General features: G+C 42.9%; 1 protein-coding gene across 3 annotated transcripts in view; it reads left to right on the forward strand.

The window, feature by feature from the left end:
- The first annotated feature begins 11,104 nt into the window (after window positions 1–11,104).
- Window positions 11,105–18,066, forward strand: part of mtor (mechanistic target of rapamycin kinase) — an 84,559-nt gene continuing 77,597 nt past the window's right edge. Inside the window, exons 1-16 of one of the 3 annotated variants that reach the window (XM_010875805.4) lie at window positions 11,105–11,209; window positions 11,743–11,884; window positions 12,102–12,210; window positions 12,361–12,593; window positions 12,729–12,929; window positions 13,218–13,352; window positions 13,664–13,939; window positions 14,120–14,228; window positions 14,484–14,688; window positions 14,889–15,017; window positions 15,201–15,445; window positions 15,787–16,002; window positions 16,172–16,377; window positions 16,784–16,906; window positions 17,159–17,242; window positions 17,964–18,056. In XM_010875805.4, the coding sequence (XP_010874107.1) occupies window positions 11,756–11,884; window positions 12,102–12,210; window positions 12,361–12,593; window positions 12,729–12,929; window positions 13,218–13,352; window positions 13,664–13,939; window positions 14,120–14,228; window positions 14,484–14,688; window positions 14,889–15,017; window positions 15,201–15,445; window positions 15,787–16,002; window positions 16,172–16,377; window positions 16,784–16,906; window positions 17,159–17,242; window positions 17,964–18,056 (2,493 nt within the window). In that variant the 5' untranslated portion in view covers window positions 11,105–11,209; window positions 11,743–11,755. Of the gene's footprint in view, window positions 11,210–11,737; window positions 11,885–12,101; window positions 12,211–12,360; window positions 12,594–12,728; window positions 12,930–13,217; window positions 13,353–13,663; window positions 13,940–14,119; window positions 14,229–14,483; window positions 14,689–14,888; window positions 15,018–15,200; window positions 15,446–15,786; window positions 16,003–16,171; window positions 16,378–16,783; window positions 16,907–17,158; window positions 17,243–17,963; window positions 18,057–18,066 lie in introns of all 3 variants that reach the window. The other 2 variants (XM_010875804.4, XM_010875806.4) reach the window with 2 other exon arrangements.

The raw sequence follows: 18,066 nt of genomic DNA on the forward strand, positions 1-18,066 counted from the left end.
TTGAGTGCCCTGCACAGTTCCACAGACCTAAACCAGACTGACCAACTTTGGGATGAGATGGAACAAGCTGCTCACAGCATTATTGTACCTTCATCTTCAAAACTGTATGATGCTGTTGTGTCAGAATGGATCAAAATTCCTGTGGAATGTTTCCAACACCTTGGAATCCATGCCCTGAAGAATTCAGGCTTTTTTGTGGAGGTAAAGGGTCAGACTAATTACCAGATGGGTTTTCTTAATAAACTGTCCAGTGAGTATATACTAAATGGATATGTTTTTGTCATCTAGCATACACTCTTATGCAGAGTGACATACAGGAGCGATTAGGGTTAAGTGGCCTGCCTAAGGACAGAATAACAGATTTTTTGTAATGTTATAGTAAACTAAATACTACAGAATATTGCCATGTCCTTAATCCACAAACACCATAGTGAATGGTATAATATACTGAGGCAGGAAATCAGCACTGGCATTTCTAACACATCTGCCTATTTTCCATCCAATGCATGAATTCCTTGAGACCCCCAGTACAATATGCCAGTAATGAAACTTTCAGTAAAAAAAGTTTGGCAGGTTGATGTCCTACATTATATAATATGTAAATCCATCTCCATGTGCTGGAGCACCGCCAATGTTCTGCTTCAGTTTGTCCTTGTGTTAAACATTGTACCCCCCAAAAAGTACTTATAAAGTAAAGACTTTGTCTCCACCATAATTTCTGCTACATACAATTTGTCACTGAGAGAAGTTCTATGATTTATTATAACTCTCAATCAATTTGCTTATATAATAATCCATAATTGCATTTTATTGGACTTTGACATCTAACACAGATTCATCATGAAAATGATTTACATTATACGGTACATGTCTAGATGATTGACTCCCTCAATCAATCAAGGACTGCAACGTATCTACTTTCATCCAATGTGTCAGTTACACATGGTAAAATTTAGCATGTACTTGTTAGACCAAGAGGGTTTGAACCTGGGATGTCTGTAACACAATATTGAGATCCTCAGCAGATAGTCAGACTCATCAAGCAAGGGTAGTTCTTTTTAGTATGCAGACCTAATTGATATTTTCTTCAAAATGTATCTTTCATGAGAATAACCAAAGATAAAAACTAGTGATTTAACTTATTGGAAGTCTGGTGTAATTCTTTGTGCACTTAAAATCCTGCTATGTGGCATTTTTCTGTTCCGTTATTTTATCATTATTTCATACAGTGTTGTGTGCATGCAATCAATGATGTATACTCTATATTAGAATTAAGCAGCATGTGGAATAATGGATAATGGTAAATGATATCAAACCATCCAACCTTTTTTCAGTTATGAGACTACCCCTTCCTAAGAGTTGAAATGAAAGAGGTAAATGCAATATTTTATAATTTTTACTGTAAGACCTCTGGCTATAGACCTCTGATGGTGAATTAACTACTGTGCTGGCAAAGGATCAGAAACATATGCTAAAACTCCATGAGAAATTATCTAATTTTGCAATAGACATGATTTAAAATACCCTAATATGTGTTTAAGCTTTCACAAGAGAAACTACACTAAAACATAGGATTTTCAATGCACTGAAAAGAACCTGAAATACCCAAATAGTACTTTTTTGACTTTTTCCCATAGTGAACCTAGTCTTTGTTGTTGAACTAGACTTGAGTTTAACAACCCACCATGTAATGTCCCAGAACATTTAGGGACATGCCAAAATTGTAAATTATGATATTAGCTTTGGCACATTTTTTATTGCTATACATGTTCTTTATTTGGAGCATAAGAAAAAAAAATCTTGCAGAGTTTACTTTAATCTTGTTGAATAGAATAGAAAGGTTATGAAGTATAGTTTACAAGTTGTGATATCTGTGAATTTAGTTTATCAAAAACAGTATTTTAATTTCATTTTTTTTAAACAAAATATTTTCAAGAATCCCTCAGTGATCTACATTCTAAAAGTAGCTCAGTCATTTACATATAGTATTCAAGTAGCTTCACAAACACTGATAATGTAGTTAGATTGACAAAGATTTCAACTTTTAAAGTACTCAAACACCAGAATGTCCTACTAAGACTTCATCTATTGGAAAACATTTGTTTCTGTGGTGTATATAAAAGTCTTATCACTGCTAGCTGTTATTTATTAATAAATTGTGATGTATACAGTATTTTATGGTGTACCTAATATTATAATTATATATTATATATAAAAATAATTGTAACACTACAGTGTTTTGTATTACAAGATTACTGTCTTTTCTGAATGAAGCTATGTTGCCCACAGATGAAGCTGGATCAGAATTGGGAAATTAGGAATTCACTGATATCCTTAACCTTAAATTAAACTGACCTGCGATAAAGCAACAGAGCTCATTAAATGCCAGGCAGAGCACATAGAGGCAATTTCAGAAACAGTTAAAGATGCTTCACTAGCTCCTACAAGAGGAAAAGGAGGCCAGTATTATTGCTCTAAAATGGAATATAATCGGAAGAGTCAGATGATGAAAGGAACAATTTATAGAATGGAAATTTGCTTAATACAAGTATAGAATGTAACTACATATTATGTTGCATTCCTCATGTTATCATTGGGGATTTCCAGTGCCTCTATGTTGTACTGCAGTGTTCTGTAGATATTCCAATGACCCCAACATTATTGATGCTGAACATTATTGAATGTCGTTTAAACTTTTCAACAGCCTGTTTGCTTTTGTTTTGTTTCATTATTTTCCTTTTATTTTGTTAGTTTCATCTTTGCTTTTTCAGGGACCCCCAAAAGCTCTCAGAAGCCCACTAGGAGGTCAGAAGAGGATGCAATCAAACCAATGACATTGTGACTGTGTGAGACATTGGTGAAGCCTGCAATGTTTTCTTAGTAATGAACAGAATCTAGTATGATATGAATTCAAGTTTATTCTGTCCATAACTGGTTCTGTGAATTTTCCCTCACAAAACAATTATTAGGTTTGCCTGAAATTTGAATGATGTCAGGAACACACAGACAAGGAAGAGGATCCAAGTGCAGAGCTGTGTTTAATCACAAACCGAAAACAGGCAGAACAGGGCGGGGAAAGGTCGGTACACAGGTCAGTCAGAATCAGGCAGGCAAGGGTCAGTACAAAGGTCAGTCAGAATCAGGCAGGCAAGGGTCGGCACACAGGTCAGTCAGAATCAGGCAGGCAAGGGTCGGTACACAGGTCAGTCAGAATCAGGCAGGCAAGGGTCGGCCAATCACATGGCAGTTGCTTCAATGCATTTAGGTGTGGTCCTGGTCAAGACAATCTCCTGAACTCCAAACTGAATGTCAGAATGGGAAAGAAAGGTGATTTAAGCAATTTTCAGCGTGGCATGGTTGTTGGTGCCAGATGGGCCGGTCTGAGTATTTCACAATCTGCTCAGTTACTGGGATTTTCACGCACAACCATTTCTAGGGTTTACAAAGAATGGTGTGAAAAGGGAAAAACATCCAGTATGCTGCAGTCCTGTGGGCGAAAATACCTTGTTGATGCTAGAGGTCAGAGAAGAATTGGCCGACTGATTCAAGCTGATAGAAGAGCAACTTTGACTGAAATAACCACCCGTTACAACCGAGGTATGCAGCAAAGCATTTGTGAAGGCACAACACGCACAACCTTGAGGCGGATGGGCTACAACAGCAGAAGACCCCACCGGGTACCACTCATCTCCACTACAAATAGGAAAAAGAGGCTACAATTTGCACGAGCTCACCAAAATTGGACAGTTGAAGACTGGAAGAATGTTGCCTGGTCTGATGAGTCTCGATTTCTGTTGAGACTTTCAGATGGTTGAGTCAGAATTTGGCGTAAACAGAATGAGAACATGGATCCATCATGCCTTGTTACCACTTTGCAGGATGGTGGTGGTGGTGTAATGGTGTGGGGGATGTTTTCTTGGCACACTTTAGGCCCCTTAGTGCCAATTGGGCATCGTTTAAATGCCACGGCCTACCTGAGCATTGTTTCTGACCATGTCCATCCCTTTATGACCACCATGTACCCATCCTCTGATGGCTACTTCCAGAAGGATAATGCACCATGTCACAAAGCTCGAATCATTTCAAATTGGTTTCTTGAACATGACAATGAGTTCACTGTACTGAAATGGCCCCCACAGTCACCAGATCTCAACCCAATAGAGCATCTTTGGGATGTGGTGGAACGGGAGCTTCGTGCCCTGGATGTGCTTCCCACAAATCTCCATCAACTGCAAGATGCTATCCTATCAATATGGGCCAACATTTCCAAAGAATGCTTTCAGCACCTTGTTGAATCAATGCCACGTAGAATTAAGGCAGTTCTGAAGGCGAAAGGGGGTCAAACACAGTATTAGTATGGTGTTCCTAATAATCCTTTAGGTGAGTGTATATGCCCAATACTGTTAGGTGATGATAGGGGTCTTTTAAATTAATTTGTTATGTAAACCATATTGTCAAATAAGGAATGTTTACAAACACACATACAGCCTATTTCTTTGACCTCATGATTGTGTTTTACAATCAGATTTTTCTGAACATTTTATTTTTGTCTCTAGTATGTATCATAAGATAGGTGTAGTTGTGGGAAAGCACAGCTCATTGACAATGAATGACAGTATGTAGCCACCTGTCTTCATATCAGGGATCACTTAAGGATGGTGCAAGATGCTTCTGTTTGCAGTCACCACACTTCCATCACGCAGAAAGACTATTCATGCACAGCACTTGACAGACAGAAGAGTGAAAGAGAATAAGTGGGAGAGAATTTCATAGGAGAGGGGGACTAGTGATGTCACAAGGGTTTAGGGGGAAGAAGAGGATGTATGACAATAAGACTGAGGAGACAGTTCGGCACTTCAAAATGATTAAGAATTAAGGCAGTTCTGAAGGCAAAAGGGGGTCAAACACAGTATTAGTATGGTGTTCCTAATAATCCTTTAGAGTGTATATTTGAATGGAATGCAAACGTGGGGCACAGTAGGGTGGCAAAACACAATACCTCACAGGGACGCTACAAACAGGACTGAACTTTTGGTCTCTCCAATTGGAGGCAGGTGTTCCCTCCAATTGGGGACCCTATTTATGTTCTATGTGTGGCCATTTTGGTTTTGTTTCGTACTGAATGCCCTACGTCAGTGGTTGCTGCTGTTGTTTTGTTTCTTGTTTTGATTAAAACCATGGATTATTTCCACCATTTTGACTCTGCGCCTGTGTCCTACCACAACCAAAACATTACATAATAAAATACCTAAAAGGAACTTTAAATATGAATGCTATGTTGGTTGCTACAGATCGTTTGTGCCCTACATTTTAGTGAATGTTTGGAGAACATTCCAACTACACAATTTATTGTAGCAATATCTAGTTATACAATTGATAAAAAATATGATTTGACTGATTGAGTGATGTCTTGAGAATTGTCCTGGCTTGTTGGGAAAAGTCAGACTGCAATGTTGGATTATTATATTGAGCAATGTTGGCCCTTGGTGGTTGGAGTTGACTACTGCAACTGAGACTGACCCATAGAAAGCAGCTTCTCATTTTCAAACAACAATCATAAATGCATGTTTTGAGAAATGTGTGATTTTGATTGATTCCCGTGAATGATTAATGAAGTAAAATCTATTCCACATGTTGGGATAGTACATTATAGCTCATTGTTGTTTTTCTAGAAGCCTTTTTGCTCCTCTTTATCAGGGGTGCCAATCATTTTGGAGGTGACTGTGTGGGATGTCAACCGAGGGGTATTCTATGGGCTAGTTGTCCACTCAAAAGCAGTTTTGAAACATAACAGATGCTTGAAATCAGGTTCAGTTTTTCAAATCAGGTTCAGTTTATCAGGGTGTTTATAAAGATTACAGAACCCAAATCATCAAAAATGTGTTGAACATGGACAAATTGTATGTGCAAAGAGGAACAGTGGTCTCAAGTTGAAGCTAACCGACACGGATAGAAAGACACTGAACCGGATAACTGCTTATTCCCACAGCCTCAAAAATGACCACAGAATTGAATTAGCACTGCAAAAACTGTATGTTGTACAGTAAGCTTCATAAAACTGGATTTTATGGCGGGGCTGTCGTTTGGAAACCACTTGTATTGTAGGCCAGTGCACACATATCTTGGTGTAAGGAGCACAAAACGAGGACCCCTTAGGCAATGGTATAAGGTAATATGGTCTGATGAGTCATCTTTCACCCGATTTCCTACATCCAGATGGGTTTACGTTGGTAGAAAGCCAAGGGAAGCATTCAGCCCATGGATAATGCCCCATACAGATTGCAAACAAAATTCTACAGTGTTTTTTATGATCACCAGCATGACGTCAAGCCTTCCATGGCATCCCCAATTACCATTTCTGAAAAATATTGGACCTTTACGGGATGTTCTGAAGTGCAGAGGGCTTGTTCAAGGATGTTCAAAGAACTGGAGGTTTGTCTTCTTCAGGAATGGAGGAGACCCCGGGGAAGACCTAGGACACGCTGGAGGGACTATGTCTCCCGGCTGGCCTGGGAACGCCTCGGTGTCCCCCCGGAAGAGCTGGAGGAAGTGTCTAGGGAGAGGGAAGTCTGGGCATCTCTGCTTAGACTGCTGCCCCCGCGACCCGGCCCCGGATAAGCGGAAGATGATGATGATGATGATGGCTGAGGGATGTAAAAAATGTAACAAAGGGAATAGCAAGGCTACCAACACAGATGTTCAGCAAACATGCTGTCAGTTTAGAAATACCGTCACTAAACCTAAAAAGAAGAAAAATACTGTATGAACCAAAAAATTTACATGAAGGCTGCATATAGCTCGGGAATACCATAAAAGAAAGGATGGGCATAAGCACCCAAATGCTAAGGTTGACATGGTTCTGAAGAGCAAGCAGAGATGTATTGAGATTGACTATCATAGAATTGATAAGACCTTGGCCAGGTAGGGGCTCGACACTGGGGGTGGAGCTTTCTCAGGTGGAATTGAGATTTGTCTAGAAGTTGTAAAAATACAATAGGATAACAGGCATTGAGGGCCATGGCTGTCTATCCCTGGTTTAGACAATTTCTGAAATGCGGTATGTGGTGTATGTGTGTTATTTCTGAAGTTGTACAGCTAAACCAGAGTCTATCTTCAGACCTACTGTACAGTAACTAAAATATAAAAAGCTCTCTTTGTTATTATGACATAATCCAATTTAAACATTGCAAGGTGTCAACGCTGTGGTGAGAAAAAGAGAATGGATTCTGTAAAAGTGACCACAATTACTGCAGAGTAACTTTTTGCTCAGTTTTTGTAAAGGAGCAGTTGAAAGTGTCTGGGCATCATCATAAAAAAGACCATATGACTAAAAAAGACCATATGACCAAATGAGTCATGGCAGAAAAAATGGTTCATACAGTGGGGAGAACAAGTATTTGATACACTGCAGGTTTTCCTACTTACAAAGCATGTAGAGGTCTGTAATTTTTACCATAGGTACACTTCAACTGTGAGAGACGAAATCTAAAACGAAAATCCAGAAAATCAAATTGTATGATTTTTAAATAATTATTTTGCATTTTATTGCATGACATAAGTATTTGATCACCTACCAACCAGTAAGAATTCTGGCTCTCACAGACCTATTAGTTTTTCTTTAAGAAGCCCTCCTGTTCTCCACTCATTACCTGTATTAACTGCACCTGTTTTAACTCGTTACCTGTATAAAAGAAACCTGTCCACATATTCAATCAAACAGACTCCAACCTCTCCACAATGGCCAAGACCAGAGAGCTGTGTAAGGACATCAGGGATAAAATTGTAGACCTGCACAAGGCTGGGGTGGGCTACAGGACAATAGGCAAGCAGCTTGGTGAGAAGGCAACAACTGTTGGCGCAATTATTAGAAAATGGAAGAAGTTCAAGATGACGGTCAATCTCCCTCGGTCTGGGGCTCCATGCAAGATCTCACCTCGTGGGGCATCAATGATCATGAGGAAGGTGAGGGATCAGCCCAGAACTACACGGTAGGACCTGGTCAATGACCTGAAGAGAGCTGGTACCACAGTCTAAAAGAAACCCATTAGTAACACACTACGCCGTCATGGATTAAAATCCTGCAGCACACGCAAGGTCCCCCTGCTCAAGCCAGCGCATGTCCAGGCCCATCTGAAGTTTGCCAATGACCATCTGGATGATCCAGAGGAGGAATGGGAGAAGGTCATGTGGTGTGATGAGACAAATATAGAGCTTTTTGGTCTAAACTTCACTCGCCGTGTTTGGAGGAAGAAGAAGGATGAGTACAACCACAAGAACACCATCCCAACCGTGAAGCATGGAGGTGGAAACATCATTCTTTGGGGATGCTTTTCTGCAAAGGGGACAGGATGACTGCACCGTGTTGAGAGGAGGATGGATGGGGCCATGTATCGCGAGATCTTGGCCAACAACCTCCTTCCCTCAGTAAGAGCATTGAAGATGGGTCGTGGCTGGGTCTTCCAGCATGACAACGACCCGAAACACACAGCCAGGTCAACTAAGGAGTGGCTCCGTAAGAAGCATCTCAAGGTCCTGGAGTGGCTTAGCCAGTCTCCAGACCTAAACCCAATAGAAAATCTTTAGAGGGAGCTGAAAGTCTGTATTGCCCAGCGACAGCCCCGAAACCTGAAGGTTCTGGAGAAGGTCTGTATGGAGGCGTGGGCCAAAATCCCTGCTGCAGTGTGTGCAAACCTGGTCAAGAACTACAGGAAACGTATGATCTCTGTAATTGCAAACAAAGGTTTCTGTACCAAGTATTAAGTTCTGCTTTTCCGATGTATCAAATACTTATGTCATGCAATAAAATGCAAATGAATTACTTAAAAATCATATAATGTGATTTTCTGGATTTCTAGATTCCGTCACTCACAGTTGAAGAGTACCTATGATAAAAATTATAAACTTCTACAAGCTTTGTAAGTGGGAAAACCTGCAAAATCGGCAGTGTATCAAATACTTCTTCTCCCCACTGTAATTACATCCACTGGCATATAGTAGATCAAAGTGCAAACCCCATAACAGATTTAGCATTCATTTTATATATATATATATATATATATATATATATATATATATATATATATATATACATAATTACAAAATAACAAAACAAATTAGAAGGGCCTTAAGTTAAAATGGAATATTTAATATTTCTTGCCAGAACACACAAGTGGAGCCGGCCAAGAAGAGCCTCACTCACTCACTCAACTCATTCACTGCATAGTAGAGACGCAGTCTGCTTCATTGTCCACCGGAGTATGATCCTTGCCACCGTCAAAAGATATTAGACATTAGGATTTCTTCAGGAAAGACTAAAATATGGAAAAACTTTGATTGGTTCAAGAATATTACAAACACCAACATTGTCCCCATTTGCTTCAACAGCAGAGGGATTTGCTTGAAAGTCTGAAGGCCTCAGGGTACATTTTCACCCAGAGATAGCATAGTTGAAGACAACACCAGGGACAACAACATTCATCACTTCTAATCGCGGGCCGGCATTACTAGGTTTGCTTTGTTCCTTTTCTGGCTTTGTTAGCTGAACTTCTGGACCATTTGATGGGGTCTCTTATATGTAGTTGTTGCTGCCCCCCACATTTCATAAAGTGCTACCCGGTTGAGAAAAGGAACCTTCCAAAGTTCTTCTGTCACTCTCTGTTCACTCAAGTAGAATCCAATGGAAACTTGCTTCTAATACAGAATTTACCCTTATTTATTTACCCTTATTTATTCTGAAAGTCTCAATACTTAGTATTGGTAGGGCTATTAGCAACTGTGGCCAAATACTGATCAACCAGGCATACTGACATTGTTAGTCATTCTTACTGATATCATATCAACATGGTATAAATCATTGCATATTTGGTTGGAATTGCAGAGTACTTTAAAACTGCAATATCCTACCATGTGTAGAATTGTATAGAAAATTTATAGAATTGTAGGAATCTAAATTCTACAGACAATGGACCTCTTAACCAAGAACCTTTGTCAAAATAACTAAAGTAAAAACAGTAAATTTTAATTTTAAAATGAACAGTTACCTAAGAGAATGAGATCTATCCATTAGAAGTTGATGTCAATGTCTGTACTCTTTTGAATTCCATGCTCTCAACTTCCCTTGTCCACTGAAACGTAACATTGTTGTCATCCATCGTCCACAGGTTACTCTGGAGACTTCCTCAATTAACTTGACACTTTGATGAGTTCATTTCCTGACCATTGTTCACCAATCATATTAGTAAGTCCCCTCTTGACTTCTTCTTTATTACATGTTGTCTGTTGACTAGTGTCACTGCATCCCCCTCAGGTCACTGATCACAACTTTGTCTTTTTTTTCCTGTCTCCTCCGTCCCTAACTGCTCAACCAGAGGAAATCATACCCAAAACACAGGCATTGCAAATGCCAGGCTGTACCAACAGAGCTAATGTACATGAGACGCTGACTCCTGATTCAGCCTCTTTAACACTACTTTATTACCTCTCCTCATCCTATGACTCTCACTGTCGTCTTTCCCCCTTTCCTGCACCTCCAACATTTTTGTGACCCTGGACAAAACCCATTTGTTCTCTGCAATCATCAAGGATGGCAAATTTCTCCTGTAGCTTCATGCTCAACAAAATTGGTTGAGTACGGACGGGACCACTTCAACATCAATTTTATGTCTGGCTGGTGTTCAACCTTCCAAAGTTCTCCCATTTCGGCCCGCTCCTCCACATTATGCACTGTCTTCCAAGTGAAGCAAGACCAAGACTGCAAGAATCCAAGACTGCAAGACTATCCACTCTAACATCAGTTAATGCTCAAACCATACATCTCAAGCTCTATGTTCTGCCACTTCTGATCTCTTGGCCATCTCACTCCTGCAGGAATGGAGCTCCTGCTCAACCCACTGACTTTGTTCAGGCTATTTAGTATTACTGGAATGGGAGGCTGGCTAACAGCTCTTAAGATTAATTAAATTGTTATCTTTACCTAAGAGCTTGTTCTAAATTACTAAAATGTAAATTCCAGGGCTTAGGTAATGACAGTGAATAGGTTTAACCACATCACCTAAAATCTGTCACAATCCATAGTTGGAACGTACCCAGAGAAATGTCTGCGCAAATGCTGCGCGAATTGATGTTGGTAAAGAAGTTTGCACGACCTACACTACATCCAAAACAGACCCTGTGTGTTGATGGGAAAGCTAGCCATCAGTTAGCCAGCTAGGTAAGAAATAAGTTGTGTTGCGCTTGTGTTAACGTTAAGGCTACATAACATAACCAACACACTTAATTAAAAGTGTAAGCAAGATATTATTTGTTGTTTTCCTTTGCTCATCGACATAACATGTGCTCTAAGTCGTGCTTTCCATCCACTTCAGCCGGGCGTTACATTAGCTTTTGCTAACAGCTAGCTAGCTAACGTTCGTTTAGCTTGCACACCTATTCAGTTTATTTTTATTTCAATAGCCTAACCAGTTGTTAAGTATTTTGCCAATAGTTAAAGTACATTTTCTTTCTTGCGGTAACGTTACAGCCACATACGATTATTAATTGGCTATATAGCTACTACTAGCTAGTCAATAACCTCATATTAAAAGCTTGTAAACGGCACTGCATGTTTAACTAGCTAGATGGTTATCCATTGTCTAGCCCAGAACTAGCTAGACAGTAAACTAACAACTGCATGGTGGAGTTACAGTAGGTAGCCAACTACGTTTGTGTAGCTAACTTGTTAACGTATTCTGCTGTCTAGTGTAGGCCTGGCTCCCCAATGGTCATCATGTCTGGCACAGCCACTGTGCTGCAACAATTTGTTAGTGGACTGAAGAGTCGAAATGAAGACACAAGAGCAAAATCAGCTAAAGATCTCCAGCACTATGTGACAACTGAACTCAGAGAGGTACTACTGGCTTCTTACTCTCCAATGTATTATAGCAGCAACACCTGCACAGTAAAATTGTTGACATTCCTTACCAAGCTACATTTTCCCCCCTAAAACAACGGTTCTCAAACCTACAGTGGCTTATTGTCGTATGTACAAATGTTATGTTACAGTCATGAGTTACACATACTCTCGATTTCTCTTGTCTGGTTTGGTGTGTGCGCCCTTCCCTAAGTTGAGTCAAGATGAAGCAACCACTTTCTACGATGAACTGAATCATCACATTTTTGAGCTGGTGTCCAGCTCTGATGTGAATGAGAAAAAAGGAGGGATTCTTGCTATAGGTAAGTCAGATAATTTGCCTGCAACATTGACAAAAACAAATCCCAAGACACTAGGAATGTATCAAAGTGATTAAAAACAGCGTTGTTGCATTTTCCCGGGAGTCTACACATAAACGAAGCTGACAAAGAACTCTCATCCATCTCCTGCAGTGAGTCTGATTGGTGTAGAAGGAGGCAATGCGACAAGAATCAGCCGCTTTGCCAACTATCTCCGAAACCTGCTGCCCTCCAGTGACTCGGTTGTCATGGAGATGGCCTCAAAGGCCATGGGCCACCTTTCCATGGCGGGGGACACCTTCACAGCAGAGTATGTGGAGTTTGAGGTGAAGAGGGCACTGGAGTGGCTGGGAGCGGACAGAAACGAGGGTAGGCGCCACGCTGCGGTGAGTGTGACTTGTTTTTTCTATTACTGTTAATGTGACGGCAGGTCCTTTTCCTGGCTGTGGATGTAAGTGCATATGTAAACCAGCACAAGATGAGGATTACAAATAGGAATGTCCTCTATTCTTACATTACAGGTTCTTGTCCTAAGAGAATTGGCCGTCAGCGCGCCAACATTTTTCTTCCAGCAAGTCCAGCCCTTTTTCGACAACATCTTTTATGCGGTGTGGGACCAGAAACAGGCAATCCGCGAAGGGGCCGTGGCCGCTCTCAGGGCCTGCCTCATTCTCACCACCCAACGGGAGACCAAGGAGATGCAGAAACCACAGTGGTATAAAGTAAGTCCCTCACAATCTCATTTGTTAACACTTTGTAAAACCACACACAATGTCACTCACAATCAACTTTTCATTATTCGTCTTTGTTGTCACATCGTTAGTCATTTAGTGGAAAGTGTTATCCAGTGCAAAGTACAGAAATCCTTTGAGCAAGGCACATAAATGTTCTTCAACTTGTCAGCTCGGGGGTTGGAACAAACAATGCTGCAGCCGCTAAGTTGCAACCTTCAACAGTGTCACATACTTCAATGAAACCACTGGCTGTTTCCTGCGTCTCTTTCACAACAGCAAACCTTTGAGGAGGCTGAGAAAGGCTTCGATGAGACCTTGTCCAAAGAGAAGGGTATGAACCGTGACGATAGGGTCCACGGCGCCCTCCTCATCCTCAACGAACTGGTCCGCATCAGCAGCATGGAGGGAGAGGTGAGACACCTCAACGAACCACAGCGCACTAGTACTAGAGGTCAGAGTGCATCGTCCAGTGCCATCCATTCCCAGTAAAATGGGCATCTCATGCCCCTTTCCTCAGTCGTTAAACCTTTGATCTAAGAAGTGCATGGGTGTCAACAATGCGGAGATGCCTTCACTCTGTCAGGCTTGGGAGCTTCTGCCATGTTGCTCATACCTTTCCAGTTAGTTCAGAGCTGCAAACTCTGAATTGACACTGCCTGTACACGACCTGTGTATTGCTTACCTGTGTGTGGACGTCTTCTTCGTGTCTTGTTCCCTGGCAGCGCATGCGGGAGGAGATGGAGGAGATCACCCAGCAACAGCTGGTCCATGACAAGTACTGCAAGGAGCTGATGGGCTTCGGCACCAAGCCGCGTCACATCACTCCCTTCACAAGCTTCCAGTCAGTGCAGCCGCAACAGTCCAATGCCCTGCTGGGGCTCCTGGGCTACAGCACGCCCCAGGGCTTCCTCAGCTTCGGGGCAACGCCAGTGCCCACCAAGAGCTCCCTAGTGGAGAGCCGCTACTGCCGGGAGCTCATGGAGGCCCGCTTTGACCAGGTGCCATTTTCTTTTTAACTTCTAAGCAGAGGTTCAAATACAAGGCTTACTCAGTGTTCAGGTGGTGGAGAACTACATCTTTCCAGTTCTACAAGAAACATACACAGAATATACTTTGAGGAGCCTTCAGATTTCTTGTTGTATCAGATGTTTCCCGCTATGTGAATGTGTCCTGCTCAGGTGTGTCGCTGGGTGCTGAAGTACAGGACCAGTAAGAACCCTCTGATCCAGATGACCATTCTCAACCTGCTGCCACGCCTTGCCGCTTTCCAGCCCCAGACCTTCACAGGTCAGAAAGGATCTCCTCAAGCCATTTCTTTTCTACATTTATGGATCCCATCCCTTTTTTTGGTGAAGGACCCTGACTACCACCAGGACCCTGAATGTGGACATAGTAACTCGTACTTGACTCATCACTAGACTCCGTTTTAGCCATAGTGCCTCATGACTCGACTCAGCTAGGGCACAATCTTTAGTGTCAAGTGCTGTGTGCGAATGTGTGTGATTTCTCATCATTCTACCTTTTTTCTTCGACTTTGACCAGTTGAACTTTGCCCCTTCCCAGACCAGTACCTGGCTGACACCATGGGCTACCTGCTGGGCTGTCTGAAGAAGGAAAAGGAGCGAACAGCAGCCTTCCAGGCCCTGGGGCTGTTGGTGGTGGCGGTACGAACTGAGATCCAGCCCTACCTCACTAAGATTCTGGAGATCATCAAGGCTGCGCTGCCCCCCAAGGACTTTGCTCACAAGTAAACTCTAACGTCACTTCATCCATAGATGATCCATGTGACTTTGGTTAAGTTACGTTTATGTAGTACTGCAATGTCTCCTTGAGATTAGTGGTTAACTATAGTTTATTTATACACAGTATAGTGTCTGAAAGTGAATATTTTAATGTGCTATGGGCTATTTATTGTAATTCTGTGTGTGTGTGTGTGCGCGTGTGAAGGAGGCAGAAGACGATGCAGGTGGACGCCACCGTGTTCACTTGTATCAGCATGTTGTCTAGAGCCATGGGCCCCAGCATCCAGCAGGACATCAAGGAGCTACTGGAGCCCATGCTGGCTGTGGGACTCAGGTTGGTGACACTTGAAATGTCCCCCACCTCTCCCTTCTGAGAGGCTCAGCTGTCAATTTGACTGAATCATTCAAAATCCTAATGACCATCTCCCAAAATCCTAATGATCGCTCCTGAATGTTGCCTGCATCTTTACACCCAAAGTTAATTCTCTGTAACATCACACCATTTTTCCAATGACAGCCCGGCACTGACGGCGGTTCTTTACGACCTGAGTCGCCAGATCCCCCAGCTGAAGAAGGACATCCAGGACGGCCTGCTGAAGATGCTGTCCCTGGTGCTCATGCACAAGCCCCTGCGCCACCCGGGCATGCCCAAGGGCCTGGCATACCAGCTGGCATCGCCCAGCCTCACCAATATCCCTGAGGCCAGTGATGTGGGCAGCATAACACTGGCCCTCAGGACGCTGGGTAGTTTTGAGTTTGAAGGTGAGATGCTTCACAGGCACTACTGGAAGAAATGCATGCTCCATGCTAATGATTTGACCGAAGGTATTCTCGGTGCAGTGATACAGGGATTTGGATAATGAAGGCCATCTAATTAAGAGTCAGATGTGCTTTTGGACACCATTTTTGTGGCTGCGTCCAGCCTGAAGGACTCTAGAGGTGTTTTTTGAGTAAGTGACAACTAGCTTTAGCACAAAGTCTAGAAGTCTTCAGGAAAAGCCAACATTAGCTACACTTCAAGGTATTATGCTAACGCTAGCACAAATTGGGTCATGAACCTTCTCAATTAGACCCCGCCTTTCTCCTCTCTCCCCGGACCCCAGGCCACTCCCTGACCCAGTTTGTGCGCCACTGTGCCGACCACTTCCTCAACAGCGAGCACAAGGAGATCCGCATGGAGGCGGCGCGCACCTGCTCCCGTCTGCTGACGCCCTCCATCCACCTGATCAGCGGCCACGGCCATGTGGTCAGCCAGACGGCCGTGCAGGTGGTGGCTGATGTCCTCAGCAAGCTGCTGGTGGTGGGCATCACAGACCCAGGTGGGAGTACAGTGCCTCGCTTTATTATCCCCTTAAATGATTTTCAGAAGCGGTTTTCTGTAGTAGTGTGTTACAGAAGCGAGCAGCCGTCATGATCACATTGATTTGCAAAGGCAGACGTATGACTGATATCCACCATAGACCAGACCTCCGTCTCTACCCCCTGTAGACCCTGACATCCGCTACTGCGTGCTGGCCTCTCTGGACGAGCGCTTCGATGGCCACCTGGCCCAGGCGGAGAACCTGCAGGCGCTGTTTGTGGCCCTGAACGATGAGGTGTTTGAGATCCGGGAGCTGGCCATCTGCAGCATCGGGCGCCTCAGCAGCATGAACCCTGCCTTTGTCATGCCTTTCCTCCGGAAGATGCTCATCCAGGTGAACGACAAGGACACTTGCGTTTTTTACTTTATATTTACACGATTTTTGGGACTTGTCAAATATTGGAACACTACATATTAAACAATGAAAATGTAATTTACATAATTTACATAAAATGCATATTTTGGAACTGTCCAAATAAATGTATTTATTTGTAGTGCTTTCGGTGGTGGACCTGCCATTTCAATAAGACACCAGCAGATGGTAGCCAAGTTCAGTCTATGTTTGGTGGAGCTTGACTGACATAAGGCTGGTTTAGTGGACACAAATCAAACTTATTCCAGACCCACAAAGCTCTTTTAATGGGTTCTTCACTGAGCATGCCTTTAAATTCAGGACTAGTCTTATCCTGTTTCCGGCCCATATTGTCTGACTGACTGCAGTGTGTTTCTGCCTGTTCCAGATCCTGACTGAGCTGGAGCACAGTGGCGTGGGCAGGAACAAGGAGCAGAGCGCCCGCATGCTGGGTCACCTGGTGTCCAATGCCCCGCGCCTCATACGGCCCTACATGGAGCCTATCCTGAAGGTACTGTCATCAGCACTGAATCCTTTTACCTCTCAGTAACACGTTATTTGGAATATGTATTATTATTTCTTAGAAAAGGTACCAGCCATCAGAGTGATTTTTGTGTCTTAGTGGTTAAGTAATCACAGACATTGTCCCTTTAAATTAGGATATTCTGTTACTTTCAAATTAACCATTTGTTTTTATAACAAATGTTGAAATCATTCGGATAATTTAGACATTGCTTTGCTCCAATATCCCCATTCTTTTCAGGCCCTAATTCTAAAGCTGAAAGACCCGGACCCCAACCCCGGAGTCGTCATCAGTGTCCTGGCCACCATCGGGGAGCTAGCTCAGGTAAGGAGTCCTTTTACACCCTTTGACCTCCCAGCAAAGGTGTCATGCATGTGTGCCTATGTGTTCTGTACTCTTCACCTGTGTCTGCCGACAGCGGCCAATCTTACATTTCTCTGCGGAAATCATTTGCCGTTCATTGCTCACTCTTCCTGCTCAGGTGAACTACTGGACTCCCCAGAAGGTTGTGGAAGTCAGAGTTGTTAGGGGCAGGCTGGCCCTTCAGTGCAGAGGGAGTGCAGGAGATGCCAGAGTAGGGATGATGACAGATTGTGCTGAGGCAGTGCCAGGACAGGTAGAGACCACCAGGTTTCTCCAAAGGAGACAGGACACCAGGTTTCTCTGAGGGAGACAGGACTGGACTATGTGAATTATCATAGGGACCTGTTTAGTATCTGCTTAGACCGCTTTAGATCAAAGCAATCTTTGTGTGCTTGAACACGGTCCAAGGATAAAGCTAGACTGAGAAGATAGAAATATGTTCTATTTCTAAAATAGTGCCATCTTTACTGACCAATCACAGTAGAAAAGGAAGCTGGCGTGGTGATCCGTCATCATGTAGTGCTCAACAGCTGGACCACCTATAAATTGGGTTGTTCTGCAAGTTCAACGATTCTCCGCTGTCTAAAAGGGTCTTAAATAAGAGAGAGAGTTGGCAGATATAACTGCAGGCGTCGCTGAATTGAAGAGGCAAGTACTGATTGATTGTTTTCAACGACACTAGGTGAGCGGGCTGGAGATGAGGAAATGGATGGACGAACTCTTCCCAATCATCATGGACATGCTCCAGGACTCGTCCTCCCTGGCTAAGCGACAGGTACATTCTC

The sequence above is a fragment of the Esox lucius genome, chromosome 12, assembly GCF_011004845.1.
Source record: "Esox lucius isolate fEsoLuc1 chromosome 12, fEsoLuc1.pri, whole genome shotgun sequence".
In the NCBI taxonomy this organism is placed as follows: Eukaryota; Metazoa; Chordata; class Actinopteri; order Esociformes; family Esocidae; genus Esox; species Esox lucius.